The sequence below is a fragment of the Mytilus galloprovincialis genome, chromosome 2, assembly GCF_965363235.1.
Source record: "Mytilus galloprovincialis chromosome 2, xbMytGall1.hap1.1, whole genome shotgun sequence".
In the NCBI taxonomy this organism is placed as follows: Eukaryota; Metazoa; Mollusca; class Bivalvia; order Mytilida; family Mytilidae; genus Mytilus; species Mytilus galloprovincialis.
Genome location: NC_134839.1, coordinates 65651396 through 65676284, shown reverse-complemented (window position 1 = coordinate 65676284; position 24889 = coordinate 65651396). Strand labels below are relative to the sequence as shown.

General features: G+C 32.6%; 1 protein-coding gene across 1 annotated transcript in view; it reads left to right on the top strand.

The window, feature by feature from the left end:
• LOC143064142 (NACHT and WD repeat domain-containing protein 2-like) overlaps positions 1-21395 on the top strand; it is a 35654-nt gene extending 14259 nt beyond the window's left edge. Inside the window, exons 3-7 of the mRNA XM_076236763.1 lie at positions 11140-11256; positions 13463-13666; positions 14786-14930; positions 15569-16125; positions 17602-21395. Of these exons, the coding sequence (XP_076092878.1) occupies positions 11140-11256; positions 13463-13666; positions 14786-14930; positions 15569-16125; positions 17602-21369 (4791 nt within the window). The 3' untranslated portion in view covers positions 21370-21395. The remainder of the gene's footprint in view (positions 1-11139; positions 11257-13462; positions 13667-14785; positions 14931-15568; positions 16126-17601) is intronic.
• Positions 21396-24889: the final 3494 nt, after the last annotated feature.

Sequence of the window (24889 nt, the reverse complement as noted above, 5' to 3'; positions counted from 1 at the left end):
GTTTATTTGATTTGTGTGCATTATATAGCAAATGAAATATTTGTATAGGGTTTGTAACAAATTAAAGTTAACAAATAACACTCACTATTCACTCAAGGTGTTCATTGGTGATTATCTTTAAAATCAACGATCAAATACCAAAAACGCTTTTATTAAGGAAATAATCTTTCCTTGTTTCGATCATTTACTACAAATTAAAGATTGCCAGATACCATGTCATTTAAAAAGCTATGATAGTAGAATATTTTTAGAACATGTAGGCGAAACAATGAGGAACACTTTTAAGAAATTATATGCATGTTTCGATTCTCATAGGATGATTATTCCTGCATTTGACATATTTTTAGTATCTTGATATCCATAATTTTCAAATGTGATTTGTCTGATCACTAGCTACCATTTGCCACTTTTTATAAAAAAAATATTGAAGTTATTGTTTAAGATAGCTAAAGTAGAGTGATTTAAAGCAAAGACAATATGCAAAGATAAATACTAATTGTTTAAATGTGTCTTAGAAATTATTAGAATGATGTTTTTTTTTTTAAAGATTTGTAAATAATAAGATATGTAACGGTTCTGTTGTTCTGGGAATCGACGTTTTCCCTGTTGTTGTGGAATTAACTTCATAGACACCGTATCATGATGATTGTAAAGAGCAAATAAAATGGTGTAAGGTTTTACTGAACCCAAGTCTGCTATTTATGAGTAGTCTGTGACTAATGTAAAGTATGCCTACCCCTTTGTAAACCTGGAAAAGTTCACGCGTTTTATATCTCAACTAGATGTGTCAAAGCGACACGATTGGCCCGTCTCAAAAAGTTGAAAAATCTGCAATTTCAATATCACATATGGACACAAACATGATGGACAAAAAATCTGGAGGCGTATAGAAAAAAAGGTCAGTATAACTGTGATTTTTAACAATTTTCATAGTTGTAAACCCTTAATTTTAGCAAAAATTAGCGTCCTCGGTCCTAAAAATAAAAGCGAATCGAAATTTCAACTTGATCTGTAACTCATCATGGTTAGCTCACATACTAAAAATCAGTCCAATATCTGAAAGCATTTAGAAAAAAAGGTCCGCATAACTGTGATTTTCAATAATTTATCAAATTTCAAAGCCCGAAATTACAGCTAAAATTAGCCGAGTGGAAAGAAACTCGATCTGTATCTCATCTTGGTTAACTCGCATGCTAAAAGTCATCCCAATATCTGAAAGCGTTTAGAAAAAAAAATCCTTATAACTGTGATTTTTAACAATTTATCAGAGTCCAAAGCCCGTAATTTCGGCAAAAATTAGCGGAGCGGAACGAAACTTGGACTTGATCTGTAACTCATCATGGTTAACTCAAATACCAAAAATTGGCCCAATATCTGAAGGCGTTTTGAAAAAAAGTCCGTATAATGGTTTGTTGCGGAATGACAGAATTACGGAAAGGGTAAAACTATTATATATGGCACCGATAACTACGTTGCGGGGCCATAAAAATCATTTGAAAACAAGCTCCACAGTGCCTTCAAATACTAAAGATTTTCTGAAAATTTCGTTGCAACCACGATATAAGCCTTCAATAATAATCGGCGATAAAATTAGATTAAGTACAATTTCTATCAGTTACAGAACTAGTAAAAATCAGTCAGTGAAGACGAAACCAGTGCGAAATCAGTCAGAGACGAACCCAGTGCGAAATCAGTCAGAGACGGAACTATTGCAAAATCAGTAACTCACAGACCTAGTAACAAAAACATGACAATAAATGGGAAAATACAAATTAATCTTTTAGTCACGTAAATCGAAATTAAATAAGAAAAAAATGCAACATATCAATATAAAACAGTGCATTATAATATGAACGCTTAGTGGTAACATTCCTCCGGTGACTATAAAATTATGCTTTTACTTTCAGACATCAATATTGGATGAATAACCGTTATACAGCATTTCTTAAAAAAAACCCTGATTATTTTGATAAACCAACGTGTTAATTAGATTGAAGATTTTTCTAAGCATCAGTAAATAGTCTTAAGATTATGACTGAAAGGAAAGTGTGAAGTTTATTGTAACTATTTTGACATAAATTTAGAAAGTTTACATTAACTTTCAATGATCCAAATAAATATTCAACTTTAAAAGATTAACAACTCTAAAATATGCTCCATGTAATAAATATAGAATAGGATTATATATATTTAGTCCTTCAGTTAAGTGTATTAATAAAACATTTAACCTTAAGACGTATTAAAATGATTGAAGTGTGTTAAGGTTTTGAAATCTTTACCCTATGGTATAATTTACGACTAGTCGACAAGTTTGCCATTTGTATTGCACAAGATTTATTAAAGGATTTTTATGTTTGGTTTACTTTAGGTGTGCCGACTATTGTAAGCTTATGGATGTATAGAAGAATGATTTATTATGAACGATTTTAGATCTTTAGTGAAGATTTTTTCTGAAGAATTATACAGTGGAGGGACAGAAAGGATAGAAATATGAATGTTTTTTTAATGTAAAAAGTTATATCTACAGAAAACCACATCTTATAAAAAATGTTGAATGTCATGATTGGCCACTCACAATTTAAAAAAAAAAAGATTATGAAAAAAATCATAAAAGCATAAATAACTATAGTTACGATACAAACAAAAATACGACTCACCTCTCAAACTTTTATTGTAATGGTTTGTACATTGATTTGAATTTGAATTGCACTTTTCACAATAGCATACATTTTATGTAAACATTAAAATGCAAATAGACGGTACTTTTTTGTCAATTAATCATTCCCTTTCCACTTCTCAAATTGAGAAGAATAGACTAAATACTGGATAAAGTTTCATTTCAATAAAAGTTCGGAAAAGGATCAGTTTTGTTATAATATGGTTTTAAAAATCATTTAAAACATACTTTTAATAGTTGAAATAGATAATTTAAGGAAGTACGTCAATTTTCGTATCATTAAAATTGAGAATGGAAATGGGGAATGTGCCAAAGAGACAACAACCCGACCATAGAAAAAAACAACAGCAGAAGGTCACCAACAGGTCTTCAATGTAGCGAGAAATTCCCGCACCCGGAGGCGTCCTTTAACTAGCCCCTTAACAAATATATACTAGTTCAGTGATAATGAACGCCATACTAATTTCCAAATTGTACACAAGAAACTAAAATTAAAATAATACAAGACTAACAAAGGCCAGAGGCTCCTGACTTGGGACAGGCGCAAAAATGCGGCGGGGTTAAACATGTTTATGAGATCTCAACCCTCCCCTATACCTCTAGCCAATGTAGAAAAGTAAACGCATAACAATACGCACATTAAAATTCAGTTTAAGAGAAGTCCGAGTCTGATGTCAGAAGATGTAACCAAAAAAAATAAACAAAATGACAATAATACATAAATAACAACAGACTACTAGTGCTCAGTTAACTGACATGCCAGCTCCAGACTTCAATTAAACTGACTGAAATATTATGATTTCATCATATGAACATCAGGCACAATCCTTCCCGTTAGGGGTTTAGTATCATACCATCATAACATATATGAGAAGAACATAACCCGTGTCATTGTACGCATATCTCGGATACCTCGTATACCTCGCATCATTGACGTATATATCTCGTATATCTCGTACCATTGTACGTATATCTTTTGTCATTGAAATTATATCTCGTATCAGTGTACATATATCTCGAATCATTGAACGTATATCTCATATCATTGTACGTATATCTCGTATCATTGTACGTATACCTCGTATCATTGTACGTATATCTCGTATCATTGCACGTATACCTCGTATCAATACCAGGACTGGAGAACCAATTGTAATGGCTGATATCTTCTTATTTGAACTTTTGTGGTAAGTCGTCTCATTGGAAATCGTACCACATCTCCTTACTAGTATTTGTTTTGAGAATCAAATCATAATGACATTTTACAGTACAATATCTTAAAAAGCTTTTCTATGAATTCAAAAGATATGTCAGCTTATAACATTTTCTTTAGATATTGAGCTATTGGGACTCACTGAATATTGTAGACAAAGCATGTATAAGATATTAATATCTCTTATCAGAGTACGTATATCTCGTATCAATGTACGTATATCTTGTATCACTATACGTATATCTCTTATCAGCGTATGTATACCTCATATCAGTGTACGTATATCTCGCCGGTATCATTGTACGTATATCTCTTATCAGCGTACGTATACCTCATATCAGTACGTATATCTCGTATCAAAATACGTATATCTCGTACCAGTGTACGTATACCTCGTAGCATTGTACGTATTTCTCGTAGCAGTGTACGATATCTCGTAGCAGTGTACGTATATCTCGTATCAATGTACGTTTATGTTGTATCAGTGTACGTATATCTCGTAGCATTATACGTATATATTGTAAACTCCATACCGTACAATCCATAATTAAATGTACCATTGTGTCGTAAGTGTCAAACTCTCCATCAAGTCTCATCCGGCATTTTTCTTTATAAAAGCTTAAGTTAATTGTGAATACAACTGCACATGATCTGTCCTTATCTTCGGTATGCATTTTAAATAAAATTACTGACAGGGGGATTGCAATGATTGTGGGCATATGAATTGAAACTATCATTGATCGAATAAATAAGTGCTAATAGAATATCTAAACTTGTTGCTGAAAAATAGGACAATTTTATAGGACAAAATATCATAGAATCAATTTTTACAAATTGAAATTGTATGCGATTTTTAGAATGAAAAACAAGAAAAGCATTCCACAATAGTCAACGATTACAACGGTGCGCATTTATATCCGTTGTGTCTCGAACAAATGAGCAGGGTCTGTTGTACGGTTTGAACTCGTTGACTGAAGTTAATCATTAATTAAAACTGTTGAGTCTATATATTTCCACATAATTACATTAGATGTATGTTTCATTATAATACGTTAATCTGATTGGCTAACTGCACATCGCGTGTAATTCCTTAAGCAATTGCATCACTCAATAAAACTTATCATTCATGATAACACGAGGTCCCATAATAAAGTGCACAGGTGAATTAAATAAAAAAATAAAAAAAATCGTGTTTTCATGATCCTAGCTAAAAAAATGTAATTATAGGTATTGAATGCTTCTTTTTATAACTTCATAGGGTTGTAAAAGCGTTGACCGTGCGCACATTTTTCGAATGATGCGCACGGTCAACGCTTTTACACCCCAATGAAGTTACAAAAAGAAGCATTAAAATCTTAATTAAAACAACATATTTGATTTTCATTGGCATCAGAAAATTATCGACAGACTCCGTCAAGATTTATTTTTAGTCTGAAGGAAAACTTGATCCTATTTATTGTACGACTGCAGAGAAGTTCGAAAAAGGTCAAGTAAAAGTATGTGCTTAAAAATACAAGCTAGAAAACTGAGCTGAATTCACACTGTGTCGAAATTACTTTGTGAATATGCCAATTCACTTAGATCACAGAGAAAGGAAATGTTAGTTAACAAATGCATTGTTTAGAAAAGTGTCTGTAAATGTTTCATTGAGTCAATTTGTTAATAGAAGTTGCTATTATGAAATGCTTAGTCTGGTTATAGATATTTTCTCCAGGATACTTACAGAAAAATTTTGATTGCAAAAAGAAGAATTAAAGAAAAAGTGATTTTATGATTTTAATATTGAAGTTTACATTTAGATAATGTGAAACAGTAGTGTTACTTTTAGTCATTGTAAATTTGGTTAAACTTTCATTAAATGTTTTAAAACTTAGAAATGCGCTTCTTCTCGAAACTTAAAAGTAAAATCACAAAAATAACTAACGCCGAGGAAAATTTAAAACGGAAAGCCCCTTTTCAAATGGCAAAATCAAAACTTCAAACACATCATATGAATGGATAACAATTGTCATATTCCTGACTTGGTACAACATGGTAGATTAAACCTGGTTCTATAGCTAGCTAAACCTCTCAATTGTTCGACAGTCGCATAAAATTCCATTACATTGATAACGATGTGTGAACAAAATAAACAGACATGATATGTAAAAATGTCAAAAATTTGGGTACAGCGGTCAACATTTAAGTTTATGTTGTAATCTTAATCACTATAAAAAAAAACCAAATGAATGTGTAACAAAGAAACAGAAAACGACATGTATACAACGCAATATTAGTAAAAACGAAAATCGGGAATACAAGGAATTACCATATTACATCAAATTATTGAACAAGGCCTTGGTCAAGTAATATATTGAATGAGGTATCTGTTTGTAAATGGACCTTATTTCATATTATTGAATTATTTGCACATTGTATTGGCGAGCTGAACCTTATACAGGAAACTCGAGTATCGCATTAGTAACAACCTGTACTTGAGAACTGATAAAGCTATTGATTAACTATAAATTACTGTCTTCTGTCAATAATTAACTTTTTAATGACCACAATTGATAATGAAAATATAATTGTCATCAGAAATATAAATAAAACATAATTGATACAAACTTTATTTGACATATCTTCATTTTTCTGTTTGATAGATTGTCCACGCATTTATTGAACAACATACCTAACAATATTTCGATCAACACGAACATTTTCTCCATGTTTTTATCAAATATAGGACTAAATATCGATGTTTTAGTTTGGCTGTCGTGTTGTTCAACATTGATACTATTACTTAATTCCCAAATAGTCATACCTTTAAAGGTGAACTGCGAGTGTATGTGGTGAATAAAAAGTAATGAACAAATGAGAGATAATGAAAGTGTACATTTTATGAAATTATAGAATCTAATTAAAACATCGTCAATATCCGATGCTTTATTTTGTCATGGATATAATCAAATATCCTTCAAAATTTAATCGTTAATCATCATCACTGCGAGTAACACGGGTGCTGAGCGCATCCTAATGATTGTCATCATATCCGATGCAAGGTAATTCTGTAGGTCAACTAATTGTCAACTTCAAAACTATTGAAACGTTTGTGTTACATAATTCAATGTATCGATCAAGGTCGCTCTTGGAAGTCTATTTCCGAAGCATCATAGCTAAATTGCTGATTTAAGTTCGCAATATAGAAATTTTTAAATGAAGCTTTCAATGAATTACAAGTCGATTTTCAATTATGTTCATGTCTTACCATTATTCTCTTATAACGTAAAATAAAAATGTTTTAAAGCACCTTGTGTTTCAGTTGTTTTCGCGTGGCAGGTATTTCCGGTTAACATTTATTGCTCATGATAAAGCACTCAAATGACGCTGCTTTATAGCTAAAACTTTTCAGTCAAAGACCCAATAATGTCGATTACAGCTTCCGGTACTTAAATAATTCAGTCATTGCAAATGATTGCTATTTTGTTATTTTTGGACATGTATTATTTTCAACTGCGGTAAAGCATGCATTTGGATTTGTAAGTCATTTGTTTCCGGTTAGTAGCCTGAAAGTAGAAATTTCCCCCCTTTTTAACATACAATATAATTATATCCAGTGGCAGTCGTATTTTTTTACCATTCATCTTGTGCGTCCCACTATGCAGCAACTTCTATTGAATTGAATTTAATTTGTTTTTTACTGAATATGCATGAAGCTGTTTCAACTGGTAATTAAAAACAATAAAGCACTTATAGACATGCATACATACATTGTGGTATCTGTCTGAGTCCAAATGTTGTGGTGGATGTAAGCAACTATTAGCCACAGTACGACCTTCAACATAGAGCAAAAAACTTAGGTAAAGTAAGTCAGGAATATGAAATTTGTGTTCATTCGTTTGATGTGTTTTATCATTTGATTTTACCATTTTATTAGGGACTTTCCGTTTTGAATTTTCCTCGGAATTCAGTATTTTTGTTATTTTACTTTTTTCTATTAAAGGCACCAGCATGACAAATCTACATCAATTTTAACGAGTTTAGAAATTAAGGGAAAACAGTTATGATAGACAGCAACTAACTACAGCTGCTGAATGACAAACTCTTGACTTGGGAAGGTGTTTACAGAAAATGACAGGGTTTTTCCCGTTTGTCATAGAAAGCAAAATGAAGTTTTCATTTCTAATACAATAATCATCTTAATATGTTTTAGTTACAGTCAACATGTTTTACTATTTGAAATCAATAATGTTAGAAAACTGCTATAAAGTTTACTAGACATTTGAACATGATATAAATGTATATAAATGTATCTTTTATCTTAATATGTAGGATTGTTACTTTCTAGACATGTTTTTAATTTCTTATTTTTGATACTTAATCAGGCCTTAATTATGCTTCAGTGAAATCTCAATTTCTCCTCACAAATAGCAATAACTCATACTTTGAAACTATTTTAAGATATTTGTTTGAACTTCATTTCTGCAAATTCACCAAACCATTTGTTACCAAATTAACTCCACTTTAAGCTCTAATGTTGTCATTGAAAATAATCTAGAAATAAGATGGAATTGATAATTGTTCGACAATGTTAGACCGGAAGTTGTGTTTTCATTTACGGCAACAAATAAAACAACGTATCTTATCAAATGACAGATAATTGAAGGCGATGATGATAAAATAATGAAAGAAAAGTGGTCGTTTATGACAATTAATCATTTATGGCTTTTCATAATTGCATTTGAAATGGACATAAATATTGCCAATCGATTTCTTCCAAATTTTATAGAGAGTTGATGAATTATATTTTCCGGTTATTTGAAAAGTCATGTGTCTTAGATTTTTAATTTTAAACACTGACAACATAAAGAACGCACCCAGAAATTATCTAGACTTTTACTGTTAGATGAGAACAGTGATTGTTTATATCCTTTAATACAGATGGGTGCGGTTAGTTAGTTTGATGACCAGACAGCATGTCTGATCAAAGTGAATTTGATGATGGTCTACTCTTTGCAAAAGTCAAAATCATATGACTCTTTCTTTTTATATGAAATCATTTATGTTTAAGTCTTCAAATTTGAGAAAATAGTCTTAATTATTTTTATACTGGAATGACTATTTTTTACTATAAAACAGGTGTTCATAAACGTTTACTTGAAAGAAATACTTTATTTTATCCCAATCTTCAGAAATTTTCTTTGAATCATTGTCCTCAATCACTCTTTAACTCGCTGACAGCTTTTCAGTATGCAGCAACGTTAACCATGAACCCTCTCGTTAGAATTTCAATACTTGCAGAGCGAAATTGCGATGTAAAACCTGTGATGAAGTCTTTTAATTAAGCGTTGGCATTGATAAAGTGTGGTATACTATTCGTGGTTTGTTTAAATCTTTGGGGTTTCAAGCAGCTAGAAATTTAAAACATATGATGAGAAATATAAAAGGGTTGGACATTACAGTTATGGGGGTTTATATCTCTGACTGAACTGTCAAACAGTGCCATGTCTCAGGATAGGAGCGCATGTATGAAAACCTCTAAAAATACGTTTCCAAGAAGGGTCCAACAACAATTTCAGTTCCCCATCGGCAATTGCTTGGCCTTCTGTTAGTCAGAGGAATTTAATTATATTAAAAAACTCAACCACCAGTGTGTCCATTGCTGCGAGAAAGATTGTACCATCATTTCGTCCCCGAGGGTATCACCAGCCAAGTAGTCAGCACTTCGGTGTTGACATGAATATCAATTATATGGTCATTTTTATAAATTTTCTGTTTACAAAACTTTGAATTTTTCGAAAAACTAAGGATTTTCTTACCCCAGGAGTAGATTACCTTAGCCGTATTTGGCACAACTTTTTGGAATTTTGGGTCCTCAATGCTCTTCAACTTTGTATTTGTTTGGCTTTTTAACTATTTTGATCTGAGCGTCACTGATGAGTCTTATGTAGACGAAACGCGCGTCTGGCGTATAAAATTATAATCCTGGTACTTTTGATAACTATTGAACAGAGGGTCAAATTAAACGAGCAACCTCTGTCAAATCTTCTTTCTCTGGTAAAAGTGTATGAATTGAATAAATATTTATCGGGTTACAATCAAGAAAGGGAAATAGATACATGGTTTTTCACATAGGTTTTTCAATGAATTCTTCTTTTTCAAGATCGGATTTATATTTTCCTCGAATTCATCATAACGCTAGAGAAAATCCAGTTGGAGTACAATCAAGAATTGAAAGAGAATTAATGATGGGGTGTTTTAAAGGTCCTTTCTAAAAATGCACCTTTCCCTATTATTTTTCCAAAGAATGAGCCGTGTTAATTAAGATTAATTAATGATTTGTCATACCCTAAAGGAAATTTAGTTAATAATGGTACTCTAGAATTTTCAGCAGTGTAATACCAAAATATGAGACAGTTAAAGAATTAGTCCAATCTTATGGCTCACGGCTAAAAGTGACATTAAAGACGCATTTCGTTTAATTCTGATTTCAGAAAAAAAAATCATCATTTATTAGAATTTCTGTGGGATAATAAATATTATCTTGATGCATCTCTACCAATGGGGGCATCCTCGTCCTGTCTGTTATTTGAAACTTTTTCAACGGCACTTCAATGGATTTTAAATGAGAAATTTCACGTTCATGAGGTATCTCACTTGCTTGATGATGATGTCCTTGAAGGAAAATCTGGTCCTTGTAATTGTTTGTGAGAATTGCTGAGAAAGTGGGGGTTCCATAAAAATGAAGAAAAAAACCCTTCTTCATCTTCATTTGAAAACTGGTAGATGCGTGTCTAGTTGGCAATTATACCACATCTGATTATATTATGCTATCCCCATGTTTGTTCTAGAGTAGACATTTAAACACGACTGGAGAAGTCCTAAAAAGCAGACATAGGTCAAGTTGGTCTTCCATAAAATTAACTTGCTTATCTGCTGGAAATTATTTTATTTTCATTTTGAAGCATTTCAAACGTCTACATAAAGATTTTTGTATAGGTGTAAACAAAAAGTAAATAGGGACAAAAATGAAGTTGAAAGGGACGAGAGAGGGAGGAAAGGGGGATATGCTACATAGAACTGGTGGAATTTGTTCGGTATCCGCACCAACACGAGCTTGCAAGTCCACATAGAGTAATTAAATACTAATTGACATACAAACGGATGATTTTCTGCGGTTTACTTCAAGCTTTCAAGAAATTGTCATTGATATTTTTTGTGGTTACATGCCCCTAAATGTCTAATTGAGTTTTCAATTTTTATATTTCAGGTTGTTGACATGAGATGGGGTGTAAGAGATGAGGCGACAGATGATCACATGACAACATCACTTTGTATGCAGGAGATCCACAACTGCCAGCGGCTTTCTATAGGACCTAATTTTGTGGTAAGAAGCATAAACAAATAACATTATTACAAGCAAAATAAAATCTGAAATATCGTTCTTTAATCAATTTTTGAAAACATGTTTTTCTTTTTTATATATATATATACCTCTAGCCAGTGTAGAAAAAAACAAACAAAGAGCAATACGCACAATAAAACTCAGTTTAAAAGAAGTCCGAGTCCGATGTCAGAATAGGTAAAAAAAATTAAAAATAAACAAAATGACAATAATGCATAAAGATTGAAAATCAAAATGGCAGTGCATCAGATTGTACCTTAATAATTTATTCATTTGACATTCAACCAAACATATCTAACAACTAAATGACATTTGAGATATAACCAAACACAATCTTTTTAGTCCACGTTTATTTCACAAGTAGTGTTGTAATTTGCGATGTTTTTTATAACTTGTTTGTTATTAATAGTAGCATCCTTATAAATTTCGGAGCTACATTTATACATAAATTCGCGGAGAGTATACACAGACATATCTATCAATTCCGAGCTACCTAATAGTGTAACGACTATCAAAAGGACAGTGAACCAAATTGATTTTTAAATATGTATATGTCGGACTAGAGAGGCGACATCAAACAGGTCTCAACGCTTTCCCATATAAAAAATACGCATAAAGAGATCTAGAAAAAAAAATTCATAGTTCTTTTCAATGATGTGATTTTTCTAGAGTTGAATTGGATGTTATCGACAATTAGAATGAGTTGAAAGCTAAGTATTGATCATAAATTATCAAAAATCATCAAGAATCATTAGACATAACAAGCCAATTTACCTTTTATTTATTTTATTGTCTCTCTTAATCATAAAATATTCACAAGAAAATCGAATATAAATGACGATAAAATGTAAATTGTAACAACATCAGTGTTCAGTGTTGAAATTTCCATAATTTAATTATAAACTTTATTTGATCGGAAAGTAGAGCTTGTAGCTTTCAATTGAAATTCAATAGGTGCTGTTTGAAGATGATAAAAATTTTATGTAATAATTGAAACGAGACGTAATTAAATTATTCCTTCGCGTGCGTGAAACAAGAGAATGGGCTGAAACGGTCTCACATTTAAGTAAATGTCATCTTCATTTTTCTTGAATACTACGAGGCATACATGCGAATTATTTCCGTTTGCTTCAGAAATATACACAAGTTATTCGTTCGAACACTTTCCGCGTATTCATAGATTCCCATTATCCGATTAAACCTTAAGAAAGGTTATTCACATGAAATCAGTATTTTATTCGAAGGAGGGGTGAGTAACTCATGGCTTAGAAAAGGATTTCTATTTGATACTGTAGAACAAATTGATAGAAATTTGAAGACTTTTTTTATCAGTACAAGGTTGATTTTGTGATTTTGTTTTGATATATGAAGACATAACTAAATATATAGAAATACAATGTGCGGTACATGTATGAATGCCAATGAGACCAATCTCCATCCACGTCACATTGTGTAAAAATTAAATATTTCGAAGCACGGCCCCGTACGAAGCCTTGGCTCACACCAAACAACAAGCTTTAATAGAAACCCCAAAATGACTAGTATTAAACAATTCAAACAAGAAAACCAGCGGTCTAATCTATACAAAAAAAAACAACAAGAAACTAGAAACACTTTTGAATCACAACAACAAACGACAACTGCTGAAACAACAGGCTCCTGACCTAAGGAATGCATTGCTTTATAGTTATAAACCTGTTGGTCTTTCACCATTTTAACACTATGTACCTTCATCTTAGCATTTCACAAGGCCATGCTATTCTTTTGAAAATGGTGTCAACAAAGTCAGAGTAAATCTCATTCTATTTTTTTTAGGCAGTTTCTACGAAGGCTTTTAATTTTCTCAAAGTTTGTAGATAAAAACAAAACTGAAGTTACAAATGTTCTTTCTTTTATATAAAAACGGTTGTACTAGGATTAAGGTAGCGAAAAACGGAATTCTTTTGAAACCCAGCATACTAAATGGCGAGAATAAAACACTATTTGAATTGAAAATACATGTTCGAACCGAATATTTATATTATAATTATTTTTAATTTTTTTTTCTACAATGAATTTTGTATGGCATTAGGTGACAAATCATTTTCTCTCATATCGATGTTGAAACATTTTAGGTTTGGTTAATTGCATTTTTTTGGAACTTTCATGTCTGATTGTAGTAAATTAACTTTTAGTTTTTTATTTACAGGTATTTCTAGGTCAAAAATATGGATACCGTCCTATACCAACGCATATTGATGCTAAAGAATTCGAAATGATGAGGGATTGTATCAAGGGAGAACCTGAAGAACTTGAACTGATGGACAAGTGGTATATTCAAGATGAAAACACGGTCCCTCCTGTTTATATCCTACAACCAATCAGTTCAATTCTTACTAATTTTAACAACAAAGTAAGTTTAATCCCAACAGGCACTAGTGATTAATTTATTATGTGCATTTATAACGTTGCACAGTTTTAAATGCAACTTAATGCATTGTACTTAATTTTTAACTAGGCTGAATATATAAAAAGGAAGATGTGGTATGATTGCCAATGAGACAACTGTCATCAAGAGACCAAAATGACACATACATTAACAGCTATAGGTCACCGTACGGTCTTCAACAATGAGCAAAACCCATACCGCATAGTCAGCTATAAAAGGCCCCGATATGACAATGTAAAACAATTCAAACGAGAAAACTAACTGCCTTATTTATATTAAAAAAATGAACGAACAACAAATATGTTACCCATAAACAAACGACAACCACTGAATTACAGGCTCCTGACTTGGGACAGGCACATACATAAATAATGTGGCGGGGTTAAACATGTTACCAGGATCCCAACCCTCCCCCTAACCTGGGACAGTGGTATAACAGTACAACATAAGATCGAACTATAAAAATCAATTGAAAAAGGCTTAACTCATCAGATGGACAAAGATAAAAGTAGAAGTTCTCTTTTGAAACTTATAATTGCCTTAATATAATGAGTGCATTTGGCATCTTTCTAATAATATCTTAAAGAACACTTACGTATGACATTGTTTTTATTCAAATAACGGTGCAAAACTATTAGTTCTGATTGGTTGTCATTATAAGGTGGCTATGATTCAATTGGATAAAATGATATATAAATTTGAGAACATATTCTGGAAGTGATAATTTATTTGATACGGATAATAAGGGAATTAATAAGTATGGCACAGACATACACATACGTGTGTCTATGTCTCTGAGTATGGGTATTCCAATCCGATATAAAAAAAATATTGTTGACATAGTCTTTGATATTCCGAAGCGCTCCATATCTTTGCATACAAGTTAAACTTGTAACAAAAGCCAGCTTCCCTCTGTTTGTGTTTGTCGGTCATTGATAGGTAGCAGTATTATGCTTTTATTAATAACAAATCAAACAAACTATAAGATGCATGATGATATTGTTCCTTTGCTAATGGTTCAAACACAAAATAATTAATTTGAACTTTTAAGTATAACACTTTGTGTTTTATCTTTTTGTATAGAGACACAAAGGTCTACAAGATGCTGATCAAGCAACATGGTGGGACACGTTTACGAAGCTTCAACGAATTTGCAGAAAAGCTGCGCAAGTTTTATTCATTGCCAAAAGGATAGACAGAGAACAAATGCACAACTTTTTCATGTCTGGTAAGTTTTTAAATAGTTCCATTTGAAAACATAATTAAATAAAAGGAGAATTTGGTAAACATTAAAGATACAACAAAACAATGGCAACAACAGTATACAAGTATTTATACAGAATGTAAAGCTCTAAGCCGCCCAAAATATAAGTTAAAAATCAAATTATCAAATAAATATGTAACCATTGATTAGTAGACGAAGGGGTAAATCATCGCTATAACACTATATATTTTATATGGAAGATGACCTGAATACTTCATCTTTTATGCAAATTCATTTTGGTCTTTTAAAGTTTCCGTTTGTGATTTTTTCGTTGCCCTTTATATCATGTTAATGATTCAACGAATGAGGAAAACAAAATGTATAGTTTTTTTCAATGCGATATTGTACAGTGTTCTACTGGCCACCCCCCTTTTTTAATAGAAAAAAATGCATACCACTTGTAAGACTTGATATTTGACAATCAACATAAAATTTAGTCATGATCAATGAAGCAGGCAAGACGTTTCCACATGCGTCTCTTGTCTAACAAACCTAATTTAAAATCTATTTTGCATTGTAAAAAAACAGTTAAAGCGTTGATGTGACAAAAAAATGTATTTGCAACTAACACATTATTAAATGCCAATGTTTTTGTTTTACAGTTACAGAAAGAGAAGTAGAGCATGGTATATTGAAGGCTCCAAATGTAACAGACCACACTCTAGCTTACATCCGGGAAATTAGCAATATCAATGTCGGACTTCTCAGGTTTGCTGCCAAATTTATTGACTTTGCAGCTCGAAATGTTGATGGCGAAGCGCAAAAGTTACTCAAAACATTACGTGATGAAAAACTGGCAAAGAAAATGCCTGAATCAAATGTCGCTCGTTTCACTGTGGATTGGTCCGGAAAGGAAGGAATCGATATGGAATCCCATTCAGATTATATCAAGGAATTCACAACACATTTTCATACATCAATTCTAAGTTTAGTAGAGAGAGCCATGATGCAACACGAGAAATTATCCCAGGATCCAGTATACACGGAAGTCTTACAACATTCACACGCATGTGTCAACTTTTGTAAAGTGTTTCAAGGAAGACAGGATATCATTGACCAAATCAAAGCTTACGTTACCGGAGGTTCTAATTTCCCATTTGTTCTGCATGGTGAAAGTGGTTGTGGTAAAACATCTTTAACAGCCAAAGGAGCAAGTCAAGTAAGTACAAACACGGTTTATTTTTTTTTTATTTTTCGTATTTTCTCGCCTTGAAGAATTCAAAACAGGAGACTTAAGCGGTGTCCAAAATTTCTTAAATTTTGTGTTTGGTCAGTTTAACAGAAACTACTTATATTATGAATGCAGAGCATTTGCACATCTAATTTCCATGTAGATTATTCAGACAAGGTCTTTTGATTTTGAAACTTTTGCTCAGTTTCAATGGATGTGTATCAGATTAGAGATGAAATTTGGTTTGTGATTGTATCAGCATTGATTTTATCTAAGAATCTAAAACTCAAATGGCATACTAAAATAACACAGTTAGCTGTAATTATATCATAAACTTGTTTGTTTGTGCATAAATTAGGCCGTTAGATTTCTCGTTTTTTTTGTTTTACATTTGTCATTTCGGGGTCTTTTATAGCTGACTATATGGTATGTGCTTTTCTCATTGTTAAAGGCCGTAAGGTGACCTACAGTTGTTAATTTCTGAGTCATTTGGTCCCTTTTGTAAAGTTGTCTCATTGACAATCATACCACATCTTCTTCTTTTTATATTTAACTGATTTTTTATGATTCAAATGTGTCCATTTTAGATATGCACTCAGTTTAAAACCCTGAATAAATTTTATGTGTCAGCCCAAAGTCAGGTGGTTTTCGTTGGTTCATGTATGTTATATTTGTTTTTCGTGAATTGTTATGATTCTTTTTTGAGTTGTTTCACGTAATAATTGCTCACATCCACTTAATTTGGATCTCTGAAGGATAGTTGGCAGAGTGGCTGTCAAACCACATCTCCTTATTTTTATAACGATTGAAATTATGAATGCATTTCAGCTCGAGAGGTCTACGTAGTTCAATAGCCTTTCAACAATGAGGTTGTGAGTTGTTGCTGAATAATATTTACATTGATAATTTGCTCTTCGTTTTAGTTTTTTATTAAGATTTGTTTGAGTAGCAGTTCTTGTGGACACTTAACTTCGTTAATTACTAACACTGTGTGTACAACCTGCTTGTTTTGTGTCACTTTAATTGTTGTTTTATATATCGCGCCATTGAAATAGTGCGTTTGACTGCCATCTTATTGCCAGTTTTACTGCAGAAGATCAATGGTTCTCTCTGGGTACTATATATTCTTCCACTGATAAACGCTTGTCGCCGTGAAGTATTGTAGAGTGGTGAAAGTGACATTGCACTATAACAATCAAAATTAAAGCATTAAATAACATGAAAACAGATGTGAAAGGGGTATTATAATTCACTAAAGATCGATACAGCAAAGTTTCGTTATAAAACGGATATACTTTATCATAATACAAACAGAATTATGTATAACTGCAGTGTTTAAACACATAATCTTCAATAAATTGTGCAATCTTTTATCCCTACCATTCACAATATGCAATAGACTTTTGTATCAGATGTCGCTTCAATTAAACACCTAGATAACTAGTTATTTAATTATAATTTCAGTCACGATCATGGTTACAGAAAAAGGATAACGAGCCAACTCTTGTTCTACGATTTCTAGGAACAACACCAAACAGTTCGACTATCATCCCATTGTTAACGAGTGTCATACAACAGATATCTCTCCTGTACGACCAGCCGGTTGACAATATACCTGATGAATTATCTCCTTTAGTAGGCCATTTCAAAAATTTATTAACACTTGCATCTGAGGAAAAGCCTATCGTGCTGATATTCGATTCACTAGATCAGCTATCGGGATCAGATGGTGCTCATCAGTTAGCATGGTTACCAGCGGTTTTGCCTTCTCACGTCAAACTTATTGTTTCAACCCTCCCAAACATGTACAATATATTAGATAATTTGAAAATCATGATTGAACCAAAAGAAAATTATGTTCAAGTATTGCCACTTGGCGAAGGTTTGAGTACAACGATTTTAACGTTTTGGCTAAAAAATGCAAATAGGACAATATCAGAGGAGCAGTGGAAAATTGTAAATGAAGCCTTTACTAAATGCAATCTGCCACTTTTTGTAAAACTTGTTTTCGATCAAGTTTGTCGTTGGAAGTCATATACAAAACCACAACAAACTGTTTTAGACTTCACAATCCATGATAGCATTATGAAGCTTTTTGAACGTATTGAAAATCAACACGGCAAAACATTAGTGGCACATGCATTAGGATACATCACTGCAGCAAAAAGTGGAGTTTCAGAGAGCGAGTTGGAAGACTTATTATCTTTAGATGAAAAGGTTTTGAATGACGTTTATCAGTATCACTTGCCTCCAGTTCGGAGGATCCCACCTCTACTGTGGACACGAATCCGTAGTGATCTGCCAGGATACTTATCTGAACGAGAGGCTGACGGAGTAAGTGTCATTAATTGGTACCATCGACAATTTATTGAAGCTGCCCGAGAGAGGTATTTCAGAAATTTGAACTTTGTTGCACAAATGCATGCATCAAATGCTGAATATTTCATGGGAACATGGGGTGGAGGAATTCCAAAACCATTTGAATATTCAGAACACCAACGGCGGATGTTTCAACTGAACGAAATGAAAGGCGAAAGTGATCGTAAAGTTCCTCTACAGCCACTTGCATTTCATGACCAGGATGGCAAACTTACTCGTTACAACCTCCGGAAGTTAAATGAACTTCCCTTCCATCTTGTGCGTTCTCACCAGTACGAAGACTTGTATAACACATGTCTATTTAATTACAACTGGCTGCATGCTAAGCTATGTTCAAATCCACTGCAAGCGGTAGTGGCGGATTTTGAAGATTTGTTAGAACATGTATATCAGAAAGATGTTAAGTTAATTGCTGATGCAATTCGCTTATCCAGCTCCATATTGAATCATTATCCAAGTATGCTTGGCCCTCAGATTACTGGTAGATTATTGCCATACTTCCAGTCTAATTTAAATATTCGAAGTCTGATTCAGCAGTGTGATTCCGATGGTCTAGTCAATTGTTCGTTAGTCCCTGCTCATCATCATCTTCATACTCCTGGTGGTCCTTTACAGTTTTCACTGGAAGGTCACCCGTTTGCACCATTTGGAATATGCTGCACATCTACAGGAAGGTATCTAGTCTCAGTATCAAATAAGTTTATTATATGGGATTTACATAGTGGAGATGTTTTCCGACAAATCATTCCAGGAATAGAAGGCATAATGCAAAATCTTGCAATATCACCAAATGATATCTTTGCCGTCAGTTACACAAACAATAACCAAATAATCGTTGCTTGTATCATGACTGGTGATTTTATATCAATAACCCCAACAACCAAAGGTAATACAGAATCTGTCATTGGTACCCAGGTTTCAAATACACATGTTGCTGCTTGGACCTCCAAAGAATGGTATTTATACACAATCAACGGTGTTTATATTTCGTCACATACAATTCAACTCAAAATGCCACTCATGTCAGTCGACTTTGGTGTTGACGAAAAAACTTATCTTATTGTTAAAAGTGGCACCGATCGTGACAATGACATGGCTATAGAGGTTCAAGACCAATCTATAGAACCATTTGAATTTCATAGTGCAATAGCTGTATCCAAAGATAAGATGATTCTATATACATGTATCGAAATAAGCGATAATAATATTGCTGTTTACAAGAAATCAGATGATGCCTGGCATTACGACAGAACTTTAGGAGATAATAAAGATATGGTGTTCAGCTTAACTCTATCTGAAGATGAGAACTATCTTGTTGCGACAATAGCTTTAGGTTTCAAATTGTGGAATTTGAAAAATGATTCATTGGTGGAACTTAAACTTCCTCCTGCTACCAGAAACATTCCTAATAGAAATCCACTCCTGAGTTCAGTGGTGTTTACGAGAAGCAACCATTTTGTCGTGGCGGCTGTGAGGAAGAATTTGTATGTATGGGATACAAAGCAAGGGAATATGGTTAAGGTTCTAGATGCTCACTTTGGAAGAATTATAGCCCTGACATCAGTAACAGCAGGAACAAACAAACTCATATCATCCTCTATCGACAAGACAATCAAGGTCTGGAATTTCGATAACATTTTAGAAGAAGTGTTCTCCATTGACAGGCTTGAAAAACCTATTGAGCACATACATCTTGCACGCGAAACTCATTTTGGCGTTACTACAAGTCGTAACTGTGTAGGTGTATGGAATTTAGCGACAGGAAAATTAGAACATTCACTGGAAACCAAATCTGTTGTCTTACTTGCCGTTATCAACAAGGACGCAAAGTTTGTCGCTGCTGCAGAAACTGGCAAATTGGTGATTTGGGAAATAAGTCAGGAAACCGTAGGAAAATCAATTCAGCAAAAAGATATTCAGCAACTGTTATTGAATGAGGATGATACTCGTGTAATAGCAATAGGTACATTGGGTTTTAACAAAGGTCATTGTGTTGCATACACTTTTCCCGAAGGCGAATCAGTGTTCACATTTGAATACAACATTAAAAAGTTCAAAAAGGGAGTTCTTACTATGGATGGGTCATTTCTTGCTGTTCCAGCAAGCGATAAAAGTGGAGATATACTCGGTGTATATCATGCTAAAACTGGAACACACTTGTACAACTTGCAATTGAAGTATAATGATTACAAAGAACTGACATGTTTAAAGCCGATGCCACATGATCCGAACCAAATTGTTGTAGTTGATGAATTCAAAGGTAACATACTTGATTTAAAGAAAAAAACTTTAGTACGATCTACTACTAGATGGAACGGCATGGCGATGAAAACCGGAAAACAGGGACTTTTTGCACCAAATCGAGGAGGTCTAGAACTTTTAGACTTAAAATCTGGCAAAACATTACGAACATATATTCCTCGAATTGCAGAAGGTGTATTCAGTATTGACGTTATGTTTACAGAAAACGACCGCCATGTTGTGTATTATCATTCTGGTCATCGCACTATCCGCGTGTTCCGTATATCAGACGGTAAGCGTATCGCAAATTACAAAGCGCACGCAGAAGTAAAAGTTATGTCATGTACGCCGGAAGGTGGTACGCTAGTTATAGGGGCAGTTGACGGAAGTTTTACCGTGTTGACAATCGCCGATCCGGAATACGAAGAAAGTGTCGAACTGTTGCAGTGCTTACCTAGTAGGAATACACAGGGCAATCAGCAGAATGGCTATCGGTCAACAAACGGGGATATTATTCAAGGCAAGAATAGTATGGGAACAGCATTACAAGTGGCTAGATTTGTTGCTAAGGCACGAGCAGCACAGAAGTCAAGAGCATGTTGTATATCTTGACAAATCATGTTGCTAAAGCACGAGAAGTACAGAAGTCAAGGACATTTTGTGTATCTTAACTCTTTGCAAATCAATATTTGTGTAGTTGTTACTAGCAATAACAAAACTGTTTGTAATTTAAAGATGTTTTTTTCTTCATATATTGGATTTAAGTTTTACTAATTGCAAGGTAATAAAAATGATTAATATAATAAATTGAATATACCAAAATCATAATTGATAAAAAAAACTCATTCGAAAACATTAGTTCCAGTTTTATAATTTTAGAATCGACCGTTATAGTTCAGTATTTCAAAATATAGCCATTGTTATACACGAATTAAGCATGGCTCTGATGATAACTTTCAAAGACAATAATATACAGTTTATCCAAAGAAAAAAATATTTGATTGATTTGCATTTTCCCCCTTTTATTTGAATATTTAGTGTCAAAGTTTCTGTTTGGATAACAATGAGCATTTTTTTCAGAATTCTGACCAATAAGACTTTTTTTTTAGGTCGTAGAAACCTAGTGATATTTGCATGACTTCTAGAATTAACAATTACAAAATGTAAGGTTGTGCAATAAAACTATGACTCTTTGAATTTCTTACTAGGTATGAAGTTTTATTTATATGATATCTTAGAATGTTTATACATATCTCATTTTCAATACATGTGCTTTGAAATTTATTGTTGATATGACACAAGTGCCATTTTTATGTTATTACTATAATACATTGTAAATTATTTTTGTTAGTACAATATCAATTAAAAATCATATATATGCTTGGAATATGTCTGTATTTAGCTATAGAAATAGTGCTAATTTACAATTTAACCAAAATTATTGCGTGCTAAATTTTATTGTAAATTTACCTTCGCCATTGTATACTCTGAACCAAAAGTTTGGAAAGGAATACATGGTATATATATATATATATTTATGAAATGGACATTGTGTTTGAAATAGAGATTATTATAGTCAACTGAAATAACGAAAATTGACATTATAAGCGAGGTCGAAATCGTCTGTAGTCAACCTTCATGAAATAGTTCCAACTTAAATTTCTATAAAAAGTAAACAAATTCGATCATCAGCTGGAAAATTACCAGAATGTCTGAAAGAAAACAATATTTAACAGAAAATGAAACTCCTCTAACATGGAAAATCAAGCATATTTTTTATATACTGTTACATTAATTGACTTGAAAGAGTATATAAATTTACAGTATACATCTTTTTGTATTCAAATGATAAGATGTTTCGATTTAAACAAAGGCAGTATGCATAAAAACTTTGTATACAGTAGTTGTTTCTAGTATGCATTAGTGGATATGTTTTACAAACCTGACGATATAACCGTCGGCGAAGAAAAATAGTTATGCAAATGCTAAAATGAATTTTACTTGTATTATTTTTATGTTATTTGCATACATGTGTGAAAAGTTGAAACGAAATATCCTTGAAAAGGAATTAATAATAGAATCGAGATTTCTAGAGGCTTTTATTTTTAGCATATAAATTATATCATTATTTATTGATTCATTTAAAATGAATTTAATTCATAAGACATTATACAGTTGCTAAATGAACAATTTCTGAAGATGTGAAGACAATCGTCTTAAATATATCATTCTTGTTACTATATATTTTAATATTATATTGTTTGCACTAGTTATAGATCACCTTTTAATATTGCTGTCAATATTTTGTGTAGATTGGTCCAGTGGTTCGAATAAAACAAGAAGTATGACGAACAAAAGTAATAGTATGAAAGTATTTATTATAGTTATGTTCTACGTGAACAAATTGTTGCATTTTACGATAGAATTTTTCTTTTTTATTTCAATACTATAATTCATCTTTGCATTCTTTAACACTTGTTACTTATATTATTTGTAATTTTTTTGGTCTATTTGGTTTTAAAGTGAATATCATTACATTTCAAATTATAAAAATAAGTTTTGTTTCAGCTACATCATCCGTCCTTTTCTCATCCAATATTTCACATTAAAACTGTCATCCGTCCTTCTAATGCGTTTTTCTCATTGTTGAAGTTAGAATTGATGTCCGCATGTGACCTTCAATTGATTGGGTAAATACGAAAAGCTAACCAACTCATTGGGACTTGAATAGAGAGTTGCCTTATTGGCACTCATACCACATCTTCTTATTTATTTAGACCGGTGTTAACGGATTGGCAAAACAATTTGGTGCACTACAAAAAGCATACTAAATGTGTAAATGAAAATGACAGTGGTGTACGTTATTGATTTAGATTATATTGGTATATGAGAGCTACAGTAGTCATTTAAATTCAATGAATTTTTATTGCAATATTATATTTGTTCTTTGTTGTTTATGAATAAATATTCATGTTGAACTGTTTTAATTTTGTATTCTCTTTAAACTAATGAAATAGTTTCCTGAAATTACCCACAGGAGGCTCCAATTTTAATAGGTATGTTATAAAAGTATGTTTTGTTTTTGATGATCTCCATGGATACTTGAGATACATGTAGGTCGTTACCTAAAGCGATTGGACTCCCGCTATTGTCATTTAAAAGTTTATTAGAACAAATAAAATTTTGAGTGTCTACATTTCAGAAAAAGATCGAAATGATGACTAAATTCATATTTATTCACGCAATGAAGCAGGAGTGTTTGTAAATTGTTAATGTTTTAAAACTTTGTACCTGTTTATCCGTATTTTACTTATAAATGGACTTAGTTTGTCTTCCAGTTACCCAACATTACATACAGTCTGCAGTTAAATTTTTTAGAACATTAATTAATTCATAAAATATCCTGGATTTTACCAAACTTGGACAGAGGCTTCTTACAATCAAAAGATATTATCGAGAGGAATATTTTTAATATTTTTTCCCTCGTTTTTGTTCAGCCTGCGATTAACAGCAAAAGTAGGCGAGATACTGGGTTCCGCGGAACCCTTACTACTTTTTTATTAGTTGTTACTGTCTTTGGACTACCTTTAAGTAAGACGAGTACTCTCATATCCGTGCTTTGTCATTTGTTTTTTTGTTAGGGTTTTTGTGCTTTGTATCGATCTGATGAGTTTATAAGCATCTTGCAACTTATTTTTTTTTTTAGTTTGGACATGTTTATTCGCGCCACATTCTATATGTTTCTTGTTGGAAGAACGCTCATTTTCAATCCTTTTTTCCGGTTTGTCAGTCTATACAGTCCTGATACGGCTGTGTAGTTGAATATATGTTGGTAAAGGCTTTGATCCCGAAATAAAACCCGAGTTCAGTGATCATAGTACTATAATGGCGCGAGGGACAAGGTGTCTACTATGGACACACGTTCTTGTTTTCTGTAAATTATCAGGTGATGGGATAACATGAGAATAATACATGTAACGCAAATTCAAGAAGCTTTACAAAATCAAGAAGCAATACAAACTCAAGCAACAATACAAACTCAAGCAGCAATAAAAACTCAAGCAGCAACATCAACTCAAGCAGCAACTCAAATTCAAGCAGCTACACAAATTCAAGCAGCAATACAAACTTA